General features: G+C 36.4%; 1 protein-coding gene across 7 annotated transcripts in view; it reads left to right on the top strand.

Annotated features, from left to right (window-relative positions):
• The window catches only part of Cadps2 (calcium dependent secretion activator 2), a 520,741-nt gene that overhangs the window by 327,619 nt on the left and 167,383 nt on the right, over positions 1-25,739 (top strand). For all 7 annotated transcript variants that reach the window (XM_026788548.1, XM_026788546.1, XM_026788543.1 and 4 more), the window contains exon 9: positions 9,525-9,591. In XM_026788548.1, the coding sequence (XP_026644349.1) occupies positions 9,525-9,591 (67 nt within the window). The remainder of the gene's footprint in view (positions 1-9,524; positions 9,592-25,739) is intronic.

Below are 25,739 nucleotides of genomic sequence, written 5' to 3'. Positions count from 1 at the left end.
GAATCTTTTGACCCTGAGGTTCTGAGACACAGTTGTGTACTGTTGTCTCCCAACCCCTTTCTCCACGTCTCACTGAAAGTGTTCAGTTTTCTAAAGCTCAGTATCATTTTTATTTGCCCACCAAACCTCTCCCGTTTTCATAATGCTTCCTAGAATGCAGAGATCCAGTGTGCACTCTGTGGGACACACTGAATCTTGGGCTGTATTCTTGTTGATTTTATTGCTAAAGGATGATTGTGAAAATGAGCATTTCAGGTATCTATTTCACTTAAACTTCTAAGTATGAAGAAGGCAAATCAGCATCTCCATTTACAAAAATGGAAACCTAAAAGTTTGATTACCTGTATTGTATATAATGTTCAGCCATGTCTGATCATTTTTCTTTAAGGAGTTATTGTGCCCTAAAGAGAAGTTACCATTATTAGGTCATAACAATAAATAATTTTCTCTGAAATCTTGGGTGTCTGGGATCCTTTTTGCTATGAGCTACAGAATGTTGTTCTTCTGGAAGATGTCAAGCTGGGTCCGAGGGAATTCCAACTTTTAAGATCCATGATGCTTCCTGGTGCTGTGGGCATGTTTGCTTGGCTTAGGTAGGGAAGGCTAGATTGTCCATACCCTCAACCCCTTACATTATATCTGGGACATTGCAAAATGAGTTTAAATATCAGTAACTTTTTCTTAGCATTTAACAGCAACAAAGTTGCTGGAGATGAAGGGAGAGGGAAGAACAATTAAATTAGGGAAAACCAAGGAATTGTGCATTTATGAAGTATTCATTCTATGACTGAATATATTAAGACAATACAATATTAATTAACTTCATCTAGACATTCTATAATACATGCTTATTTAAATGCATGCTGTTTATCATAATGCATACCAGTTTGTTAATGAAAATTTTGTTTTAAAAAAATAAATTAGAGCCGGGCGGTGGTGGCGCACGCCTTTAATCCCAGCACTCGGGAGGCAGAGGCAGGCAGATCTCTGTGAGTTCGAGGCCAGCCTGGTCTACAAGAGCTAGTTCCAGGACAGGCACCAAAGCTACAGAGAAACCCTGTCTCGAAAAACCAAAAAAAATAAATAAATAAAATAAAATAAAAAAATAAATTAATATAATTTTGAAAATATTCACCTTTGAGAGGACCTGTACCATTAGAACTCTATTTTGGACATTTTTTTTTCTGCTAAGTGAGTTCTAAAAGAATATCATCAAATATTTATCAAAGATAAATATTAGCATATCCTCCTCTTTTTAGGTTTTCTTATATGAGAAGGAATATTGTTAAATAGCCCAGACTGGTCTTGAACTCTGTGGACAGAAGAAGCCGGCCTCTATTCTCGGCCTCCTTGCCTCTGTATCCTAACTGTTGTGATTACAGGGAAGAGCCAACACATTTGGCTGAGGAACTATCATCTTAAAGGAAGATTTCTCTAAACAGTTTGACTTAGATTGTTTGCCTCGTGTTTGGATTCATAAAGGTCCTTTTCCACATTCAGCTCTTAAAACGCTAGTGCCCGCTGACGTTTATATTTAAGAAGGTAAAACTCTTAAAAAGAGATGCAGTAGCTTTGAACTCTTGATTCTATATGGACTATTACCTAAGTAAAATGAGGGGAACTGTCCTGCAAGCCTGTCACTGTGTCTCCTGTTCCCACATCATGGAAGCCTAACATTTTCTTCAACGTTAAGAGTTATTGGCTCTACTTGGCCTTAACTTCTCTCCAACTGTCGGGCACTTTGTTTGGTGAAGACCCGTTCTTTTGTACTTTTTTCTGTCCAAGTACAGGATGTATAAAAACCAACTGGAAAGTATTTATTTCTGGGTTTCCTATTGCTCAGGTCACCGCGTTGTCTTGATTCCGTTTCTTTTCTCATCCTTAGCTGAAAACAAAACCCAAAAAAGAAAAAAAGGAAAAAAAAAAGAAAAGGAAAAGGCTTAATCTTGTGGGGTTAAATAAAAGCAAGAATGTAGTGAAAGGAAGATTCCTTTTATGCAAGCAGCAGAGACTGTGGTGCTGGCTGACTGGAAGTGCCTGAGGGCATTTGGTCCCTATTGGTTTTCACATCAAATGCAATGGTGCCCACAGATAGCCTGTATTGTTGTCAGTTAAATGGGATCATGAGTGTCTGAAAGGTGTTTGAGAATGAACCGAAAATCACTTTCACAAGTGGATGATTACTTCTGCCACATGTTAACCGAACTCTATCAGAATGGCCCAGCTTTTTGAGCCTGCATTAATTGCTCTTTCAACCTTGACTGAGGTTTCCCTTTAAGAAAGCCCTTTCCAGGACTAAACTACTCTATATATTGATTTTTTTTTCTTTCTGTATTTTCCCTTGAAAAATGAAGCCTTGGAGAAGAAAAGCCTTTATTATTCAACATGTAGATTGATTGTTCAATTTCTTTGAATAGAAACCAGGACTCATAAGTGATCCACCCAAAGTAATAGTCCCCTTTTTTTTCCTCCCCAAGCGCTGAATAATTCCCATCTTCTGTATACAATTATGTTTTTCAAATATTCATTAGTGATGATTTTTCCTTGTAAAGTAAACCATGAACTCTCACAGCATGGATTCTATGCAAATAAATTGTCGTATTCTCTTTTCTATTAGAATTGTATGCCACCATTCTAATTGAAACCAAACTACAATATTTAGTAAAATCTTTGGAGAATTTTTGTGTTGGAAACATTCTTTGAATAATCTTCAAGTTAGAGAGATTGTATAAAATGTTTTTGAAGTGTTTGGTTAAATGGGACCTTTTCTTTCTTATAACCATTTCCTGTCGCAAACATGGCATGTTCAGTATTAGCTGCATCTTCACTATGACTAGGGAAATACATGCTCCAGTTCATATTGGGTTAGAGGATGGGTTTAATCTCAATTTTTAAGACTGACTAGAAAAAGAGTTCTTCAAACTTCATTAACTCTTTTTGATTATGTATGTATGTGTGTGTATCAGCATGGAGTATATTTTATTTAAAGGAAGTATTTAATGTATTAGTAAAATGTACCTCTGAGGGTACCGGCTTAAAAAAAAGATAATTCCCAGAATGTTGTATTTTAATTTATCTTTCAAGTATGTGTTCAAAGGAATATTGGCCATAACAGCATTTTAAATACTTTTGTAAGTGACAATGATGACAAAAAAAAAAAAGCAGTCTTAGCAGTTACGCCAAGGTTTGTCTAGTTTAAAGTTTACTTTCTACTAAGCTTCATGTTGTTATGTACATCTGTTATTGTATCATTTTCATCCTAGAATACCTACAGTTAATGATCACCATAAGTCTAAAGAAGTGTTTATTCCTGTTGCCCTAGAACCTTCTGAGAGACGTTGGAAAGACTAGGTTGATTCCTAAAGGAAAACTTTGGCAAGTAGCCATGGTACATCTTTCATCTTGATATGTTAAAAAAATTTTTTTTAAAACAGTGTTGCTTCCAAAGAGGTTGTACATTTTTAAATGAGATACCCTAATGACCAGGTGAAACTGTTGACTAAAACTGGCTGAAAATATACTGTATACCTTATGGGGAGAAGCTTTTGTATCTTTAGGTTTGACCATTAGAGAGAGATGGGGAGAAAGAGAGAGAGGATGGAGAGAGAGCAAGAGAAAGATCAAGTAGGCAAATACCATTGTCATTTTATTTTCTTTTTAAACTTTCCCCTAGCAGCCTATTTTAAATATAGACTGAAAAGTCTTGGAGTCTGGCTTCCTATGTCTCTGATACTTGAAGATACCATATGACGTCATGGGGTTGTTGTATACACAAAAGTAAACGTCATAGGCCATGAAACAGGAATAATTTAGATTTTTTTTGTCTTGCCTTTGACAGTGATTCATGTTTCTTTGGGGGAAAAAATCATACTTTCCAACAAAACTCTCCCTGGCTGAAGCAGTAGGACTTTAAGACCTTCGCAGTGTTTGGACTGACTTCTGAAACCCAGTATCCAAGGACTTACGCTGTCACCTCCTTTTAAACCCCAGCATTGTGTCAGAACTGCTAATTTCTTTGTTACCTAATCCAGTGTAAGAAGAGAAGATTTTAAAGTTAAGCAGATAATTTTTTATTCAAAGAGAGCAACCTCTTAACACTTAAGTTGGGTGTATTGATGAAAGCAAATACTTTTAAATAGTATCCGAGCAGTTAGTGTCAGATAATTCAGAATACTCTGGTTACAGGAGCCCTGTGGTGCTCTGGAAACATTTCAGTGGGGGGAAGCTGCGTATTTGCTATCAGTACTGGCAGTGTGTAAGAAGATGTACAGTACAGTATCTCCCTTGAACTCCCTTCAATAATTCTTGGACCAAATGTGACTCTAGCTAAGGAACCTTTTTCCTAAGACCATATTCTGATGGAAGTAGAGAATGGAGCATGGAAACTACTTTTATTTGTCTTTCACTGAAAATTTTTTAAAAGATTTTTAAAATGTTTTGTATATAGGCAAATCCTATAGGTGTTGAAAATAATGTGAGCCCCCCAACAATATAAATAAATGCATCTGCTCTCATTTTAAAAACAAAGTCGAAAAAATCTACAGTGCTCATCAGAGAACACTTGTGCCGTGCTTGGTGATATTTGTTTATTGAGCAACATTATAAATTGCCACCAAGATAAAAACATGCATTCATTTAGCAGGTCTGATTTTCATACTCTTTAAAAACAACTTTATTATTGAGTTGATCATGCATTCAAGAGAAAGCCAGCAATGACTTGGCAAGTTTCAAAATGCTAAGAAAGAGGCCAGCATCAGAGACAACCTAGCAGCAGATCCTTAGGGCTTTAAGCAAGTTCTGTCCCATCTAAGATGAGGTACAATTCTACTGATAACCCCACCATGCCCCACCTTTGTTGGGTAGAACCCTGTTCAGAAATCAATGAGTTAAGAATTTAAATGACAAGATGAAATATAAGCTTGACTTTTAAAATATAATACTGTTTTAAAACACAAATAATAAGTAAATAGGTTTAAGGGTATGCCTAATCATATTGCTATTTTATACCAAATAGCTAAACTTTTTGTTGAACATTAGATAGTTATAATTGGTGTTTATATTAGTGACCCTAAGATGTCCTGAGGCACTTTCTAAATTGTTAAAGAGATGTAGAATTGTCTTTTATCACTATTCAAGGTCATTTATTGTATACAACTTCTCTAAAAATTAATATAGATATTGTATAGTATTTCTAGAGAGAATAATTTTTTAGTAATTAATGAGTATCCCAACATTAATATGTATGGAATAACACATGTTAACCAGTGAAACATCATTTCAGGGTAAATTTTCATATTTTTCTAAAATTAAAAAAATCTTCTGGGATATAGATACCATAAAAGAAGTGATGTACAACCTCGCATTGAACATTTCAAAAAATAAATAAGTGTCAGGTTGGTGATTCAGTAGCCACACTGAGTCTTCAGATAGGTTGAGAGAGAATATGTTTTCATTTTTGTAAGATGTGTTCTATCAGTGGACTGCCTGGTATTTATATAATAATAAGTTGTGCTCCTTTTCTTCGCTCCTCTATACTTCAACCCTTCCCAATAATCCTAGCACCCATCTGTAATGAATTTAAACTCCTCTGAATTTTAAACACTACACGGGTCTTGATAACTGAAGAACTCATTTAAGAGGGAAAGTGTTCAAGGAGTTCTCCACTATACTCAAGGCGGAGGTAAAGGCCCTTGCCTTTGTTCAAAGTATTCAATTTAATCATATGAGGAATAGCTGTGGAGTCAGAATGACCACATAGCCAGAGTACTTCTTAACAGTGATTTTTTTTTTCATTACAAAAGCAAGATGCACTCTCACGCACTTCCAGTGGTAATGCAGGAAACCACCATCGCTTCGGAAAAACAGCCTGGAAAATTTCTGACACAGATAAACACACACTTTTAGTTTGGTACAGCAATCTAGTTTCTGGACACTAGAATGAGAGAACAGCATGAAAACACTAAAGGCTTACACATAAATGTGCGTGGGAACTCAGGTTTTCATAAGCAAAGGTGTGGTAACAACTCACAGCACGTGCCAACATGGAAACGCATTCATACGGTGGAATATGCTGCTTAGTCATTAATGGGCTAGACGCCTGGAACACATAAAGGATGAATCCCAGAAGTATTGTTATCAAAAAAAAAATTGTGTCTCAAACTCAGACACAAAATGTTGTGTGCTGTATAATCCCAACGACATTGTAGAAATGAGCAGTGAGGTCAGATGCAGAATCATACACAGAACCGCGGCTGTAAGGGCAGGACTGAGCATGATGGACACAATAAACCTGGCATTCCTCAAGTTGATCGTAGTAGTGACTGCAGGTGATTATTTATAATTATTATTTTTAGCATCTCTTTTAATGGTAGCCTAATCATTTCTTACTATGTGAGCTTAAAGTTTCCATCTTAAAACGGTATTGGCAGACCATTTTTCTTCATGCACTCATTAATTTTTAATACTTTCCTTATGAAAAGAATCTGTTCTTATAGAGGAAGGCAGCTAGGCCTTGGGACTCAATCACAAAGCTCATACTTACGCGGTGAGAACAAAGCACATGTAAACTTTAACGTTTCTTTTTCAGTGTGTGTATGTTTTCTTATAGATCCCACTTCCATTTTTAGGTAAAAATTGTATTTGACTAATATGAATATTTTTCCACACGTGGTTCCTTTGCTGTCCTGGGACTCACTATGTAGACCAGGCTGGCCTTGAACTCACAGAGATCCAGCTGCCTTCACCTTTCAAGTGCTGGGCTTAAAGGTGTGCACCAACACCACCCTGCTAAAATTTTTACAAGGATTAAATAGTGTGTGCTTTTTACATAGTGTTTACAATGCTTCCTTTTCGTTGACTGTCATTTCGCTTTTATGTGTAGAGCCCATAAAATTCTAACGACCAGTTCATTTCTGGATGTATTAAGACAATTGTCATTCATGTGTGTTTTCAAACAAATTCTTTCTCATAGTGCAATAGCTCATACATCTCAAGATCCGACTTCCAAATATCCTGCTTCCAGTACCGAATTTTCTTTCATCCTTCTTCCTTATAAAACCATCCACTATTATCCAAATGTATTTATTCCCACACACCGTACACATATCCCCCTACTGTCTGTAAAGAAACTAGAAGTTGTTATTCTAAATTCATCAGCCTATCCTTTTGAATGATGTTCATCTGGCTAGTACTCCTCACAGAGAACCTGCATGCTTAGAACACTGATAAGTAATTTGCATGTGGTAATGATGGTTCCTGGATCACTCTCACTTGTGTGTGATGCATCTGCCCAGCACTCTGCAAAGTGAGATGCTCTGAGAGAGCTGAGAGGCAGGCTGTGGTCACGGGCAGAGGTTATTCCAGTGCCTTCTGTGGCTCCTGAGCCGCTATTAAGTACACATCCTGCTAGTGCCCTTTTATAGAGAGCATCCATCATGTCCACAGTAGCAAGTTCCTTAGGTCACTGTTGTTAACCCTGTAATAGGAACATGGGTATGTGCATTTCAGGAGAGGGAAATTATATAGAAAAGACAGAAAGAGAGCAGCTGAACACCTATCACCGCAACCACAAGAGAAATTAGAGGCGAAAAGAAAGGGCGTTTAGGGGACCTTGGAAAGAAACAGTGAACAGGTGAGAACAAGAAGAGCCAACATCTTCACCAATGTCTAAACGAATTCAATGTTACATCCACAAAAACAGACAGTGGCTTTAGGTATATTATGATTGCCAGAGAGGAACTCCCCACACTTAGCTGATGTGTTTAAAAGCAAATGAATAATTGATTGGGACATTTGAGTGATACTTCCAGTGCAAGAGCCCAATTGTTTTGAACTTTAGTAGCTCCTTAGTTCTTTATCCTAATTCTGCTATTATTTAGAATACTTACTTCATGTTTGTTCTTATAAATTCCAAATCATTAAATATGGAAATAATATGAACCCTGACCCTTTCATATGATATTATGTAAATTTTTCCTGCATCTTATTAATTTTATCAAAGTCATAATTTCAGCGACAAGGCATTATTTCTTTCTATGAATATTCCATGTTAGCATTTAGTAAATATGTCCCTTACTCTTGAACATTTGTTATCCATTTTTCAGAAATGCAAATTGTAGTACCCCATGTGATCATACAACGTCATGTGGGACCTGAGTAACTCCATAATAGAAAGTTAGGCGTTTCTACATCTTGCCATGCTATTTCTCAGAAGAAAGGTTTCCTGTTAATACTCCCACTGGTATTAAAGACAATGTCCACATATCCGCTATTCATTCCCAAGCATCTCAAATTAGTAATTTTTAAGAAAGAAAGGAAATATGTTTGCTTTGTTTTATAAAAGTGAGCTGTAAGACAGAGGCTAAAATTTCTAGTGTGAAATTGTGAAAGGTCAGTCCTCTGAGCCCTCAAACTCTTTAGAGGTGGCATTCTGTATTACTCAGCACTGTGCATAGATAAAGTTCATTTGAATAACCTTTATATCGGTAAGAACAGAAGTTCTATTCTCAGGGCTGGGGAAATAGCTCAGTAGGTAGAGTAATGAAGCTAAGCATAATTTCACATGATTTTAATCCCAGAATTGAGAAGGCAGAGACAGGTAGATTACCTTGAGCTCGTTGACCAGCCTGCCTAGCCTACTTAGCAAGCTCCAGGCCAGCGAGAGACCCTGACTCAAAAAAATAAGAAGGAATAGCTCCTGGGAACGGCCTCTGGACTCCACATGAAGATGCACACACAAGAGCTTGGACATACACATATGAACAATACCACGAAGGGTTTCTATCCAAATCACTTACATACATCGTGTGTTCTATCCACATGCATGTCCAGGTTAATCATTTCAGTCCAGATTACAGACGCCATGCAAAGTTAAAAGCCATAGCTGAAATGGTGCTAAACTAAATTATGTCACCTTTTTTATTAGCTGAGTTTCGTAGTGAAAACTAATGTTCAGTGAAGAACTTACATAAGCCACATAAATCTCAAAATGACAGAGCTGCCAAAGCACTTGGAAATCAGGATACCCAGCGTTGTCCTCTAACAGGCAAAGAAATGGGAGTGGATATTGGTACAGGCATATCGCGAGGTCACCCAGCTGGACAATGACCTTTCACCCAGGATTCTTGGTTCTGTATCTACCTCCTTCTCAGGCCACGCTCATCATCCGCACCAGTCGGCTGAGCGCTGAAGAACTCCAGTACAAGTTCCTTCGCTCATGGCCTCAGTATCGCCCAAGAAACATGTGCGAAAATAAAATTCCAACTGGTTCTTTGATTATCCTTTCTAACTCCTACTTCGTTCAATTTGCTGTAAGGACTGACAAATTGTAAGCCACATAAATCAATTTCCTTTCAGGCATGGAGAATCAGCACAGTCACCTAGTAACACAGAAGCTGCATGTTGTCTCCGATTTCAGAGAAACGAAACTTTGCCTGTAGCGGGCTGGTCTCTTAAGTACCTAGGGAAGACATGTGGCTTTGCCGAGCCGCACCACGATTCATGCACTCTGTCGTTTTTCTTCCCAGGTACCTGTATGCCCTTGGACAGAAGGTTTGGAAAAGATGGAAAAAGCGTTACTTTGTTCTTGTTCAGGTCAGTCATTTATTTTCCTCTTAAGTAATTGCTTTCTGACAAGGACTCTGACACCGTTACCTGTTTGCGTCATATCTCTTATATCATAATAATTCCTGCATTAGAAATTAAACTGAAAATTACTTTAAAAGCAGTTCATTTGAAAATAGACAAGTAGTGGATTCGTTGTATGCCAATATTTTTATATTTTTATTTCAAACATGTCAAGCAACTTACAGTGAAATGACAGATGTCCTGTCCTTCTGTGCATTTTTTGTGTTGTCATTATACTAGAATGTAACTGTTTTCCTTTGTCAGCTTCTGTGTTCAGCTAGTTATGGTATCAAATTCAATAGCCATTGCAAAGGGCCACTGTGAAGTTTGTGTGGAAAAGGCAAAAAAGAGAATATTATTATAGAAATTGTGTTGGCAATCAAGGCTTCCTAAAAGGACCTAAAGTATGCTAAGACAGTCCGTGAAAAAAAAAACTGCATCATCCAGGTAGTGTGCATATAAATTGTGGTCCATCCACTCTCTCGCTTTCTTCGAATATGTCTGTGTGTATTCGTATAAATGTGCTTATAAATCAAATAGTCCACCGCTAGTAATTGCCTTCTGAATATACATTATTGGTATATGTGTTCGTCTGACCTTTCAAAATCATAAGTAGCCTTTGTTCATAGAATATAATCATTAAATTCTAGTTACATTAAAGATTGGATTTCAAACTGGTCATTTTATTCCAGAATAAATTCAGACTATTTCATTCTCAGTGGAAATATCTGAAAAGAGAATCACTCTCGGAATCCTAACACAGAAGAGCCTGTAAAATCCCATTGATTGCTACCACATTAGCCAAGCTTAACTGGGCTAGATCAGAATGATATGGGGAAATGCCAATGGAGGAAAATTATCATTTGCTGTTTTCTAGAGATATAGCCATCCATCAGTTGCTGGGGAAAAAAATTAGTTTATTGATGTTCCGTGGTAGCATGGTGTCTCCATGAAAGTGTTAAAATTCAGTCAAAAGGAGTTGTGTCTACAAGGCAGATCACCAGTCCATTTTATTCTTTGCTAAAGTGTAAGCTTTTCTTGTATGGCTTATAGTAATAATAAAAGTTATGCATGTGTGTGTGCACATGATTATACGGCACACACACACACACACACACACACACACACAATCTTTTGATCCAAAGAGCAGACAATTGCTTTGTGGAAGGGTTTTCCACACACAGTTCTCAGTATTCTATCCCCCCAAAACTGTCCCAATTAAACATCTTCTGCAGTTTTCAAGTTTACAGTGGCACAGAATTCTAAATATGCTTATGAATAAATTTGAATATAAATCTTTCTGGATATTTTATTCCTATTATAGATGTCTCATCTGCACCTAATTGGACAGGCTTATCGTTGTGATTTGTATTTGCCCTGTCTTTTGGAAGCATTTTACTGACTTTTCATGGGAACAAAGCTGCTTTTTCAGTTTTGCTTCATGAATCTGTAGAGAATCTCCGATAATTCCTTAATCCCAATAGATGATTTGGGGGATTAACTTACTTTTGAACCAACTAAGCTGGCTCTTGTTTCCCTGATGGAAATGTGTGTGCGAAACATGGAAGTGTGTTTTAGTGGATGAACGGGTTACATTTGTTAAGGGAGTACCTAAAAGTCTCCAGTGTATCTATTGGTTCAATATGAAAATTAGGCAACTAGAGACAGGCTTTGAAAAGTTAATGCTGACCTAATGCTTTGAATCCTGGGAAGGCTTAAGATCATCATTTGCTTCCTCTCTTATTTTCTAGGAAATAGTCCCACGAGACAAAAATTTTAACACAAATGTATACATTTTGAATATCATTTATTGGATAATTTAGAAATATAAGAAGGAATAGAAACATTTCAAAATTATAAAGCAGTGTGTTTTGTGAAACATTAAATGTGGAATTAACTTTTCCAGATAACTAAAATATGTATATTCTTTTAAAAGGTAAAATTCAACTTGCATCAAAATCGTTGTTAAATTCACATGCTCCTTTAATTTAAATTTAAGAAAAATTCTACCAAACTTGAATTAGAATTTATTATACTTGTGATATATCAGATAGAAGGTAGATAGATAGATAGATAGATAGATAGATAGATAGATAGATAGATAGATAGATAGATAGATACACACACTGAGACAATCCTATGCCTAAATGTGTTGAAATATATATGCCAGTTCTCCAATAACTTTTTGAAGTTTGAAACACAATTGAATCTTCCTTCCAATTCCAAATGTAATGGGAAGCCAAATTGAATGCTCTCACTTCAAAATCAAGATGGATATGTATGGAGATTCTATGAGAATGACCCATTGGGAGGAACTGGGTAGGTTTTATTAGTGTTTTTAAAGACATTTCTCATTCTGTCTGCACACAGCTTGTAGGTCCATACCTGCAGACTGCGTTATTGAAAGGTGAAGGAGTCGCTTTTCATAGGGAGGACAGTATACCCTGCTGTTTCTGCTGCCGCCATCGGCACAATGGTGCTCTAGTGATAATGTGAATCTCATCACCACGTGCGAGTGTGGATTATGTGAGTGATATAGCTGGAGACCCGGCCATCAGCCCAAGAATTTGTCCTCATAAAAATTGATTGAGAGTCAGGTTGGGCCAGCTGAAAAGTCATCATTCCAAGTGAACACTTGAGGAGCCACTGAGGTGAAAAGACTTTTCAAAGACCCATACGAACATGAAAATTGGAGGCAAAAATGTCAATTTAAATTAGAGTTAGAAAACCAGAAAGCAAATTATCGGCTAATGTTGGGTATTTGTTTAGCTTACTACTTAGGTTGCAATCCCATTTATATTCTAACCCTGGTATATTTTCAGTAATAAATCTATTTTAATAACTAAGAGACTGAATTTTAAAAATGAAGGTAAATTTTTGTTCATGTTAAATTAAAAGAACAATTACAAAGAAAATATTTGAAATCTTACCAAAATTAAATTTTCTTACATATTTTTATGTTTCCCCAATGTCTTAACATTTATGATGATTTATACTTTTGATATTATATTGTAATTCATATTATAATAAGAATTGAATTTCTTTGAAACAATTTTTCTTCAGGTAATCTGCTTCAGGATGTAAATCATCATTGATTTGAAAGTTTTTTTTATTTAACTAAATGTAATTATTTCTCTTACAATTTTCTAACATCTATTGAAATAGCTGCATAGACAAGATGTTGTATATTTCTATGAAAATTCAAATTCTCCTGAGGCACTTACACATTAACATATCTTTTATGTGTTTAATCTAATTGTTACTAAGTGATTACCCAATGGCACACATTTGCCTAATGCACTTTTAATATATGATCTATCTTCTTTTCTCTTTAGAATAAGCCTGCCAGAGGATGTGTTACTATTTCCCTCGCAGGGCAGATAAGATAAAGTGTATATGGGAGCATTATGCAATGTTCTACGGATTAGTCTAGCATGAGATGACGTCAACCAAATCATGTTCCATTTGACAGGAGAGGCAAAACTCATATTTCCTGTTCCATATGGCTATGATTAAATTAATGCATACAACCACAGTTCATCTGAAGATAAACAGATATCTTAAAAATCACTGGGGACTATTAGTGCCATAAGGTACAAAACAGTGATGCTACATCAAAGAAGTAGCTGTAGAGTGGTAGCCTGAAGAGACCCGGGGTCAGGAAAACGACTGACTATGTGACATCCCTGGAAACTGAAGTAGGCATCTATGTTGTGTTGGCCCTGTGTCAAGTGTTCACTGCTTGTTGTCGATGTGTCAGAATCATGACTTGAAGTTGCTGCAAACAACAGCAGGCTATCAAGACATAATGTTAATTACATATCAGCTGACTTGGCACAGGATGTTAACAGGCAATGATCAGAACACGCTGCAAGCACATGAGAAATACCGTTTCTCAGGAACATGTTGGTATTCTGTTTAAACCTAAATAAGTGGCTCTCTTTGCCTAATGATTTTTGAAGGACTCAGCATAGTTGGAGGACCTACTGAAATTAACTCCTCACGGGCATTTGAGACGACACTAGTGCATATAGAACATGAAGGTGGTTGCAGTTTGAGTTTAGGGTAGCATTTGATTGCTTGTACAACAGGACGGTTTGAAGTAATAAAGGGATGGCTGTCACATCAACAATGATCAGAATGGTGTCTCTGTGGCTGACTATATAAGTTGGGCATACTTAATATATGAACACGTGGTTTTGTGGTAGAAAATGAAAGACCCTGTAGGCAGAGTTTTTCTCTGAACCACCTGTCAGTTCCCAAATAACCAACATGGAGTCTTATAATAAGTATAAATGCTCAGCCGATAGTTCAGGCTTATTACTAACTAGCTCTTACAACTTAGATTAACCCGTTTCTCTGAATCTCTATTCTGCCACGTGGCATTACCTCTCTTTCATCTTGCACATCCTGTTCCCTCTCTGTATCTCACTGGTGACCCCTCTTACTCTGCCCTCTTTCTTCTCAGCCTCCTCTGTGTCTGACTGTTCTGCCTATTCTTCCTGTCTTGCTACCAGCGAGTCAAGTTTTTAAGCCAATCCAGGTGACAAATCTTTACAGTGTATAACAGGATCATTTTGTAACATTTCCCTCCTTATGTCTAGTTAAAAAGTTTTAACTTTAACATAGTAAAATTATATAAAACAAAACAGTTACTAAGTAATTAATTAAGAATTATAGTTACAATATCCAGTCCATTTATATTTGGCAAAATAAGAGAAAATATTCTGTTATCTATCTAACTTTGTGAGTCTAAAGTTTTAGACCTTTTATTATAACTAAGGAAAACTTTAAGTCTAATTATTTAGTCATTAACTCCTTCAAAGACCCCAGAAGTGTAAATGTTACCTAGACTATGTATCCTAGATGTATTTAATAGTCATGGTCCTTTAATCTCCCCAAGATTTACAACCTATGACATTAAATATGTTTAAGCTATCCACAGAGTACAATAAGCTACTAACAGCAACCTGTGTAGTCACCAAAAGGATGGTGGGACCCTACAACAGTGATTCCACCTGGATTGTTCTAATGCTACTAAACTAATAAACACCACCCAAAGATTGGATTTGGACTATAAACTGCTCAAGACAATTCCCAAGTAGCTAGCTGAGATGGTGCACCCTCATACACTACTCCAGCCAGAACTTCAGATAAGTCCTACATTTTCAGAGACTAGGAACAAATGATATAGGTAACCCTTCTGCAAATTGACCATTGCTTCGGTTTCCTGAGGGACCCCTGGAAATGCCATTGCCCCCCAGACATCTGGAAGTAATTTTAACAACACAATACCTCGAAAAACCAAAAAAAAAAAATAACACAATACCCACATTTGCAAAAGGTTGGGTGGGTGGTTTTTGGTCTTTTACTTTGTTATGGATGGTTGTCATCATATACGGGGATTGATTACAAGCTATTATTGGGTATAGTCAGAAAAAAAGACTGAACAAAAGAGATTAGATTCAGAGTTCTCATTCTGAAAAAAAGGGGGATAGAAATGATAGGATAAAAGGGTAAATTGTTGAATCTACTTTTAAACAAATAAGCAAATACTAATCCTAAATATTTTACATTTATATGGATTTTTATATATTAATGCAAATTTAAGGTTATATTTGTTATAACACACTGTACATGTGTTTCTAATTTTGTTTAAGTTCTTGTACCTATGCAGTTCATTTAACAATATAATGTAAATTTCTAATCCTTGAAAGTTACCTTTACAAAGTATTTAGCATAATTAAGAAATATAGGTTAATAGTCACCCATAACTATCAGACTTATAATTATGTTTGTTATGTTTTCAAGCTCATACAGAGATATATTTTAGATAGATAGGTAATCTTCAGACACTTCAAAACATACAGAAGATGACACTTAAAATGTTTTAATAACTTGAATTTTTCTCGATGTGAGACACAATTGCTCCTGGCAGCACCAGTCTCCTTCGAATATGGGATGGTGGGCACTGAAGAACCTCCACATGGAGTTTGCTTTCTTTGTGGCAAAAGCCAGCCATGTGGGCAAGAAACTGCCCTTGCCTCAATTGCTGACAGTATGCTGTTCAAACTGGACAAGAAGGACACAAAGGAAAATGACTATCAAAATGCCAAGATAGGGTAGGAAGTCCTTCAAAATTTCCTGCTTCTGAAAAATGTCTGTCAGATATTCTAGACCTATATGGCAAAGATGAATGCCCCAATGTTGGGAACTTGGGGTAACTATCCAGACAGCCAGCTGTTTCTGTCATTTCTCCTATTTTTTAAAGTAACTTGCTATGCACTTCCTGCTTACTCGGGTAATATTATTTTCTTCTCATGTCTTTGATGGAGTTGAAGACTAGACAGTTACAGTTATAGTTCTCCTAAACCTGGGTAGAAAGTGTACTAGTTTCAAACTTTGGACTCTTCAGAAAAGGACAGCTAATGGAGTAGTCTCTATAAATTTGTCAGTTACTATTGAACTTGACCTTGAAACTGTATTTCTTACTTGAAAATTGTTCTTGTTATATGTAGTTTCAGTTTTGTTTAGGGTATTGCTTTTCCTTTCTATTTGGACAATATTTGATAATAATTCTTATTGCATAGTTTTACTATGTTAGAGTGAAAACTTCTCCTTCTTAGACACAAAGGGGGAAATTTTATGGGAATTCTTTCATGGGTTCGCTATCAGATTGAAAAGAGCGTTTTAGTCAGAGAGATGGGTTTTTTATTAGGGTTGGATGGGATAAAACCAGGGAGAAGAAGTGGAGCAAGGAGGAGCTTGGTTTTTTTGAGACAGGAAGCAAGTGGAGGCAGGTATTTTTGCAGTAGCTTGCAATTCACTGAACTTTGTTTGTTCTTTAATATTTGTGTATGGGTTTTGTTTAATAAATAGCAAAACAAATCTTTATCAAGACCCCCATCAACATTTCTAGATAGCACCTACTCCAGGCTCCTGCATAAGAATAGTCAAGTAACTATTGCTGGAAGTTTTCCCTAAATGTACATAGACAAACACATATGCATTTCTAACAGAATCAGTCATTGACTTTTTTTTCTGTGTGTATGTGTGAGTTACTTTAGTCTCTTCTTAAAATGTAACACTCACATGTCAACAGGTAGAAATCTATCTACTTTATTATTTTAAATAAAAAATCATATCCGTAAACTGTACCTGTTTTATCTTGCTTACAAATTTGTTTTTGTATACAAACAATGATAAAGTAAAAATATAATCCTCATATATTAACTTTTATATATATATGTGAAAATATATAATTAGAACTTTCCAAAGAATATCTAAAAAAAGTTACAGTGGTCATAACATTTGTATGATATACCCTGAAATGTTATTGGGACTGTCTTTGATCCCTCTCTTTTTCTTACTTCCATGTCAATCATAAAGTATTGCTTCTTTTATTATGAAAACTAGTGTTCCACTTATGACCATTTACGTCCATCTACTCTGCCCCCAAACTAGCTGAGACCACCATCATCTGCACATGGGCCCCAACAATAGCATCCTGCTCTTTCTCTTCCACTTCCCCATTTTCTTTATAACCTTTTCTTCATGGTACCTAAATAACCTTTTGACACATAACTCACATTAAGATACATGGTGTGTCTCTTCCTTTTGGGAAAAACCTACCTAGTATAAACCACCCACATACACAGACTGTTCATTGAGTGGGTTGGTTCTCCACAGCCCTTGAGTAGCACAGAGTCCAGCCAGTACCATTCTGCTATGTTAATTTGACCTGGGAATTTTTTGTACATTATGGCTGCAATGTGGGTGGTAGAATATACTTGGATAGATCATCTCTACTTTTGTGTTTATGTATTTATTACTAGACCTAAACCATTGTCTTCTCCCCCTCCACACTCTGTCTCAGGGATGTACTCTATGTAGTAATGTACTTTGTATTAATATATTAGAAATCTGCAGATCTGTTTTTTACTTTTTATACTATTGAATGGTTATGATCAAAACTTTTACTCTAGGGTATCAAATAAATTTAGCCTTATTAGAAAAATTTTAAAAAAGATACCCTTCTGCCTAAATCCTTCTAGTGACTCCCATGGCTCTTAGAATAATAAATAACCATGACCTAACAAACATTCTACAGGTTTCTGGTCCTTAGCTTCCTATCACAAATCAGCACCTACCATTCTAAAATCCAGCATCACTGCTGCGGAACCAAAGACTTGGCATCTTCCAGGTCTCTGGACCCCTTTCCAGTGCTGCCTAAAAATATGAGTTTTGTGGGATTTCAGTGCCTATGCAACTTTAGAGGAAGTCCCCCGCTTTCCCTCAGATGGTTTGACCACTCCCATACCTCCCTGCAAACATAATGCACTTGCTTTCTCTTCCCCAGGGCTTTGTTCTTTCTACTGACTCATTTAGTTTTCAGGTCAAATGTTGCCTATTCAAATGTGTCTTATCCACTCACGGAATTTAAAATCCCAACAACTCTCTGTCGCAGCTCTCTGTTTTAATTTTTCTGGAACATTTATCTCCAGTTAAAATATTTTATGGATACATTTAAGTTTTTAATCTGTGTACCCTTTCTAGAGTATCTTCTTAGCACTCTATCAAACATAGAAAGAGACTACATATTTGTTAAGTAAATGAGTATATGTAGATCACTAAGCATTTGGGTAACAAGGCTATCTTTTTTTTTTTGAAGGAATTTACACATGATTATTAGATCTCTCTATGCCATTTGGCCAAGACAGATAATCATATTACATATTCAACTCAAATCTGTCAGTATCTTGAAGATGTGTTCATTTTCCTTGATTAAATTAAGCTCTGGGTTTTTTTTATTTTTTTAAATAACTCCTGGAGCACCTTTGCCCTCTGCCAAGAATATCTCCAGCTAAGGATTTTAAAAGCCTTAATCTTACTGAAATGAGATGGCGGCAGTTGCTAAGCTGCCAGCCGTTAATATGATCCCTACAGTAGTAATACACATACAAACCCGGATGCTGTGGTCTCTCAAATCTCTTTGTTAGCACCTACATGTGTGCATATGGGCAGGTGACAAGCAGGTTGGCAATTAAGAACAAAATAGGAGGTTTCCTATCCCAGACATGGATCCCATGTGGGGCCACCACCATCAGGTAAAAGTGCCCTGACAAAAGTAATGATGCCAAAGCCAGACTTAATGCTGTCCTCAGATTAAAGTCTGTCTGTCTCCCCCAATTCCCAACAAATCTATTCTTTTTGGAGTCATTACAAGTGGACTGAGCAAAGAATATTAAATGTTTATGATTGCTGCAGGGATTTTTTTTCTATTTTAATTTAGTAAATTAGGTGAGCTTTGTTCAGTAATACACCAGGAAGCTTATGAGAAAAACAAATACTTGACCGGTGTGGTTCAGACTTCCATGTTTCTGTGTAAACATGGAAGAACGGAGCAGGGTAACCTCCGGCTCCTGCAGATGACCTTGCAGGAGAGTCCCACGTGTTCTGGGCCATCCTTAACAAACAGTAGCTCCATAGTGTTACCATCTGAATGCAAACTATAGATGGCTTGTTGAATCAGCCTTATGTATGTGACATAGCATGACCTAGTAAAATAAACAGGTAAAGTCGGAGCTCTTGGAATTCTAGAGTAAGCAAATGGATTTTGAAGTGTGCATCACATTATTGAACCAAAAAAGTAAGTTGTGACTCAGCGTCTACTGTTAGTAGGTTCGTTACTGCTGGAGCCGGGATCTTCCCAAAGCCTAATTGTAGGCTCCCAGTTGTTCCGTGGGTCAGGTTTCCACACTGTTAGTGACATCTCTGTTCACCGTTGGTATTCTGTTACTCTCCCATCTGCACTCATCCTTGTACCTGTGAGCCTGGTTACTCACAGGGATTTTTGAATCTATTGGGTTGTTTTTGAGATGTTTAGGTAAAACATAAATTAAGCAAGCCTTTTAAGATTTCATCATTTTGTGACCATGTTCTAGAAAGGGACTCATTCCTCTAAAGCTGGAATTTGTGTTTTTCGCCTTCAGTTTCTTTAAAGATCCTTTCATTGGTACTTGAGACTTTGTATGACCTGCTGTTAAAGAGTGATTTATTATTTGAATCCAGCTAGAAATAAATTTTTTTAACATAATTGTCAACAGGACCTGGGCCTATTTTCTAATTTACGTAAAGAATAAATAACATCACTTTTTTTTCTCCTTTGGATACCTACTGATCATTTTTAAGATTTTGTTCTTAAATGACAAAATTTTCACTCTTTTGGTGGTTTATGTATATCAAGTCTGTATACTTTAACAGATAACAATGTAAACATATCAACAATATTTGTAAAAATCCTTTGGAAGAACAATGTTTTGAATTGTAGTAAGACAATATCTTATAATTTATAGTACAATTACTCAGAATAATTTTACTAGAAAAGAGCAACATAGTATTTAAAACTGTAATTAGGTGCATGGCCACTTTTTCATGTCTCTGTTAATTTATTATTCATTTGTAAGGGCTTTCAATTAACATCCTCAACACCAAAGTCATATGCTCTTGCTTTACCCATAATGATATGGTCAGAATCAGGCTACAAAATGGGGGAAAGACCAAAAGAGAGAAGAGAAGTAATGAGTAAGGAGGCAGAAGCAGAGGAGAGTCAACAATCCCTGTTGTGTTCATAGCATCGAATACCTTTGTGTTCACAACATCCAATCCCTGTGTGTTCACAGCATCCAATATCTGTGTCTTCATAGCACCCAATCCCTGTGTGTTCATAGCACTCAATCCTCTACCTTTTATTACTATTTTTTGTTTTCTGCTGAAGAATTCACTACTCAAAGTTACTTCGTTGTTCTTTCCAGGGGGTGAAGGACTTATTTGTTGGTGATGGAAGTAGCAGTGTTTGGCTTTATTTGATTTTTAAGACTAGATCTTAATCTGTAACTCAGGCAATCCTGTACTTTAGCCCTCTGGATATTGGAATTACATACATACTTGAGAAGAAATGAATAATAAAGAGATAATTAACCTTGACTTATTACTTAATTCACTTTTTTCTTCAGTATTCTTGTTCGTCTTTGATGGTAGTCCGGGGCTATCTTACATAATGACTTCGTCATACATTTCTTAGAACTACTGTGTTATAGCAGATTCCAATTTTGTTTTTGCTTTGTCATGTTTTGTTGAGCAAATGTCTTACTGTTTTGTTCAAGTTTGCCTAGAACTCATAATTCTCCTACCGCACCCTCACAAGGGTACGAATCATAATTTTACAGCTTGTTTTAGAAAATAATTATATATATTTTTTCAATAAATTCTAGCTCTCAGATCAACTCTTACTTATTTAGTGAGTTACAAATCCTCAGAATATCCTAATGTCTGAGTTGCAAAAGTATTCTCTTCAAATCCTTACTACATCATCAAAATGCATTAAGTCTTTAATGCTAAAATAACTTTTTATTCATTGGGTCAATATTTGCTGATATTGGCTCAGTAGAATGTAACACTACCATAAAAATAAATGCGTAATTCTAATAGCTCCAGTCATACTACAAGAGAAAATGTATATGTCAAACTCAATTGAGTTTATTTTTCTATACATTGTAATCTTTATAATTAAAAACACTATCTTTTTCTACTTTATTTTTAGTTCACACTGCCTTCCAATGTTTTAACGTTTTCTTTTTCTCTACATGGTAAATTCTATAGAAATGGTTTATTTCTCATGGATTACATATGTTTTTAAGAAGTTAAAAATAGCTTTTTCAGGGCTGAAGAGAAAGCTTGGCAGTTAAGAGCAGTTGCTGCTCTTGGAGAGGAGTTGGGTTCTGTTTCTGGCATCCTCATGTTCTGGCTCACAACCACCTCTAATTCCAGTTCAAAGAATCCAGTGCCCTCTTCTGGCTTCTTCAGATACTGCTTATATGTTGTGTTCATAACAAACAATCAAGCACACATACACATTAGATATAAAATGAATAATACAAACACACATTTGTTTTGTTGTGTTAATAATCACACCTTAAATAGCTATTTTCCAAGTCTGGATTTTATTCTGTCTCTAAGTTTGTTTCCTAAATCTTCATAGTTCTAGCTTTTGAAAGTGGTATAGCTTAGCAGAGAAACTTACTTAACCAAGACCTAAAAAATGACAACACCAATTGACATGCCAGTGTGGGTAGGGGAATTCTCAGAAGGTTCTCCCTATAGATAGATGAACAGCATAAGCAATTAATGGTTACTGATAGGGAGAGTTTGTCATCTCCAGGAACAAGCCCTGATTGGTCAGATAGCCAATCACAAAAGGTTAGCCCTAAACATGTATGTATAATACTAAGTAAACTTAACAGGTTGTTTTTATACATTGTAAGGGGATGTGAAACAATAATAATAAAGAATAAGAGGCTATGGATTTTAGAAGGACTAAGGGGGGCATGGAAGATGTTGGACGGAGTACGGGGAGGGAAGAAGCTTATGTCATATGGTCAGAAGAACTATTTGTGCTACTTGTTTTTAAAACAAGATAAAAATTATAGTTTATACTCTCCAAAGTATTGCACTTTCAAATGTGGTAGAATAGAACATTTTTTAATTTAAATTAAATAATTTCCATGTAGACGTGGGCAGAGATTTCAGCTGCACACTTCCGAAGTTGGATTATGCACAGTCTGGAGAAGTTGTGTCGTTGAGAAGGAGACAGAAGGCAAGGTCATACAGTTAGAAAAGCAATGGAGACCAGTATTAAAGATCTTAGGGGAAAAATGTAAGGGGTTTAGATTGAGAAATAGAAAGAATTTTTTAAGATAAAGTTAATGTTCTCCTACATGGGAGTTCGGGTGAAGGAATGATTGAAGTGGGCAAGATGAATAGTGTGTCTGGAGTACTTCACCCAGTGATATCCTGTTCGTAACTGCTGGAGGTATTTGCCAGCTGTGTAGAAAAGTCAGACCCTCCTGTGTTCTTCATCTTTCTCTCAGCAGGTTTCGGATTATTACGGCAGTGATGTGCCAGGGAACTCCTCTTATTATAGTTTTAAAGTCTCCCAAATAAGAGATAGAGATGTGAGGTTTATTAATTATATGTTGATAATAGTCTTTTGTTTTGTTACTAATTTATTGTGAAAGTATCAATTGCCAAAGCCCTTAACATCTAATTACAATAACTTACCCCTACCAACTTGTCTTATTTTGCTTTATTTTATATACTAGACCCCGCATTGTAATTGTTTTTATGTCTGGAATGTCAGGTTGGCATTTGATGTCTCTTAGGTTCGTATCTCAAAGACAGAAATTAGATCTCTTAATCAGCAAGTCCATGGGGTGGGGGTAATTACAGTCCTGGCTAAGGTATTTCATTTGGTAGTGTGGTCTAGTTGTAATACTAACAGTTCTTTTTTGAGATGACCATGATGGCACATTCCTATTATTCAATAACTGAGGAGGCTGAAGCAGGAGGATTATAAAATTCACTACCAGGGTATGCTATGATCTTTTGTCATAGAAACAAGGGTTAGGAATGGAACCTGGTGGTAGAAAGTGTGCCTAACATATTCAAGACCCTGGGTTCAGTCTCCAGTTCTAGGAAATAAATATTTTCTTGTCCAACACCTAGAAGTACTGGATTGTATATATTATTCATCTTTTTATATGCTAAACTGAATTATAAGAAAAAGGGCCAGAGATCAAAAACAAAATATGTAAGCTTCCATATGAATTAGGTCTGTGGCTGCAGTGGCAGCTGGAGTGTGAGATTAAGCTGGTATGCTTGATATTTATTGTCTAATCAGAGGAAGTCATAGTTGAGCTATACCCAGAGACAGAATTTAAAATATAGATCATAAGTAAATTAGAAAAGAATCCAAGAAATGATGAACCAAGACAATAATCTACCCCCAGCCTTATAAACTTGAGTTTGTACTTAGGGGCTAAATGTGTACAAAAATTAGCCTTCAAAATTTCAATTAACTTGTACTCAATATCTTTGTTTTATTAATTATAAATGAAATATCAAAGGTAAGAAATACCCAGGCTGTTAAGAGCTGGCTCGGGTTTGAAAAGCTCATATTGCACTGCAGAGGGCCCAGGTTCTCATCTCCCAGCACCCGAGTCAGGTGGCTCACAATCACCTACAACTCCAGCTCCATGGAAGGTTCCTTACCAGCGTTCATGTCATGTACATGTAACTCTCATACACACAGAGAGAGGGAGGGGAGGGCAGCATATAAGTAAAAATAAAAGAAATGAAAAGTTATATAAAATACTCTGGCCTGGACTTAACCCTGGGACATCTAGAATAAAGACCATGGAGATACCAGTTATTTACTCAGGCTTCATAGAATATCCACAGAGAAAGTTATATTGAAATAGCTAATGATCTAACATTATGAAACTAAACTGATTGTTTTTATCCTTAAGGACTTCAGCCATTAAACTATCACATACATAAACTATAGGACAGTTTTATTTAAGCTGTTTTTATTTCTAAACCGTCTCACAGACTTAATAAAAGAACCCACAGCGTAAGAACAGAACATCACACTGTGGAAACCAAGCAAGGGATTTAAATCATGCCCTTTCCAAAGGTGGAACTTAAATACCTTAAAAATACAGACCCTGAGATGCAAATCTTACAGAAGGGGAGGTTAAACAGTAAATTGAAGGAATCTATAATAAAAATTAAAATAAACTACAATAAGGATCACAAATGCAACTATTTATAGGACTCTAAAGAAATTAACTACAACCCAAAATGGACAGATGGAGAAAAAAGAAATACACAATTGGTTAAAGATTATATAGGAAAGACTGTAAGCTCCAGGATACTTTTTTTATAAAATTGAAAGGAAGAAAAATAAAACAAAAATGGGACAAAAATCAATGTTTAGAAGTGATAAGATCTAAAATTGATATTGCCTGAAATTATCCAAGAGAAGAGACACAGGATCCTAACTCGGATATGCTTATCAGTCCCAAAGAGTTCATAGGGAAACCAGAGTGAGTGGAGAGGAAAGCAACCTTTTTGTTACATTGTCTGTTTATTTGCATGTGTGTGTGTGTGTGTGTGTGTGGGTATCACTGAGTCTGCATAGAAATAAAGGACAGCCTACTGCAGTCTGCTCTCTACCACTGTGTGAATCTTAGGCGTCAAACTCAAGTCATGTTAGGCTTGATGCCAAACACATTTACCATCATGACAGCACCAAAGATGGAGAGAACATTTAAAGAACAGCCACAAAGGAGGAGGATTGAGTATAAGGAGAATACAATTGAAGTTTCGCCAAAGTTTTCAGCATGGACCCATAACCCTTTAAAAATGGAATATTACCTTCAAAATGCTGATAGGATTGCCGGAGTAGAAAGCAGACAGTCATTTATGAATAAGAACACAAAAGCTTCCATTAAAGGAAGGGACTAAATTCAAAATGATGAAATGAGATTCAAGAAGCAGTGACCAGCAAGAAAACAATTAAACAGAAGGTACTTAATATTAGAGAAATGTAATATTAATAAAATATAAATTGATATTTAATATATACAATTATATATTTTAACAGTGAAGTATCCTGTTACTAAACGCTAACATACTAATAGCACCAGAATGAGGTGGAAATACAGATAAGGATGAACTCTGGAGTTGGTAGTAGATTAGGAGTAATCAGTTTGCTGTATTCAAGACCAGATTAGGATAAAACAAAGACAATGTTTGAGAGTTCTCTTACTAAGACAGATGTGATTGATATACAGTGCCTATGTAACTGTGGAAAACTGGAGATCTGTTCGCTGTTCATGCTTAGTTAAAGACCAAAAGGAGCTTCGTACAGATCTGTGAATATATGGCAAGAGTGAATGTGAAGTAGTATCACATCTGGCTGGTTGGTTTTCCGTTTCCTACGTAAGTATACCTGGCAGGGAAACACTACACCATCCTCATCACGGGAGCGCTAACTGCCAGCTGTGTTTCAGATCCTGAGCTGGGTGTCGAGAAATGCTAATATAGAATAATTTACATGCAGATTACATGTTTCTGCTTGGACAGAAGTCTGGGTAAAGAAAAACTAAAAGCCGGGCGATGAGCCGGGCGATGGTGGCCCACGCCTTTACTCCCAGCACTCGGGAGGCAGAGGCAGGTGGATCTCTGTGAGTTCGAGACCAGCCTGGTCTACA

This window comes from Microtus ochrogaster, unplaced genomic scaffold (genome assembly GCF_000317375.1).
Source record: "Microtus ochrogaster isolate Prairie Vole_2 unplaced genomic scaffold, MicOch1.0 UNK4, whole genome shotgun sequence".
In the NCBI taxonomy this organism is placed as follows: Eukaryota; Metazoa; Chordata; class Mammalia; order Rodentia; family Cricetidae; genus Microtus; species Microtus ochrogaster.
This window is presented reverse-complemented; position numbering and strand designations above follow the sequence as displayed.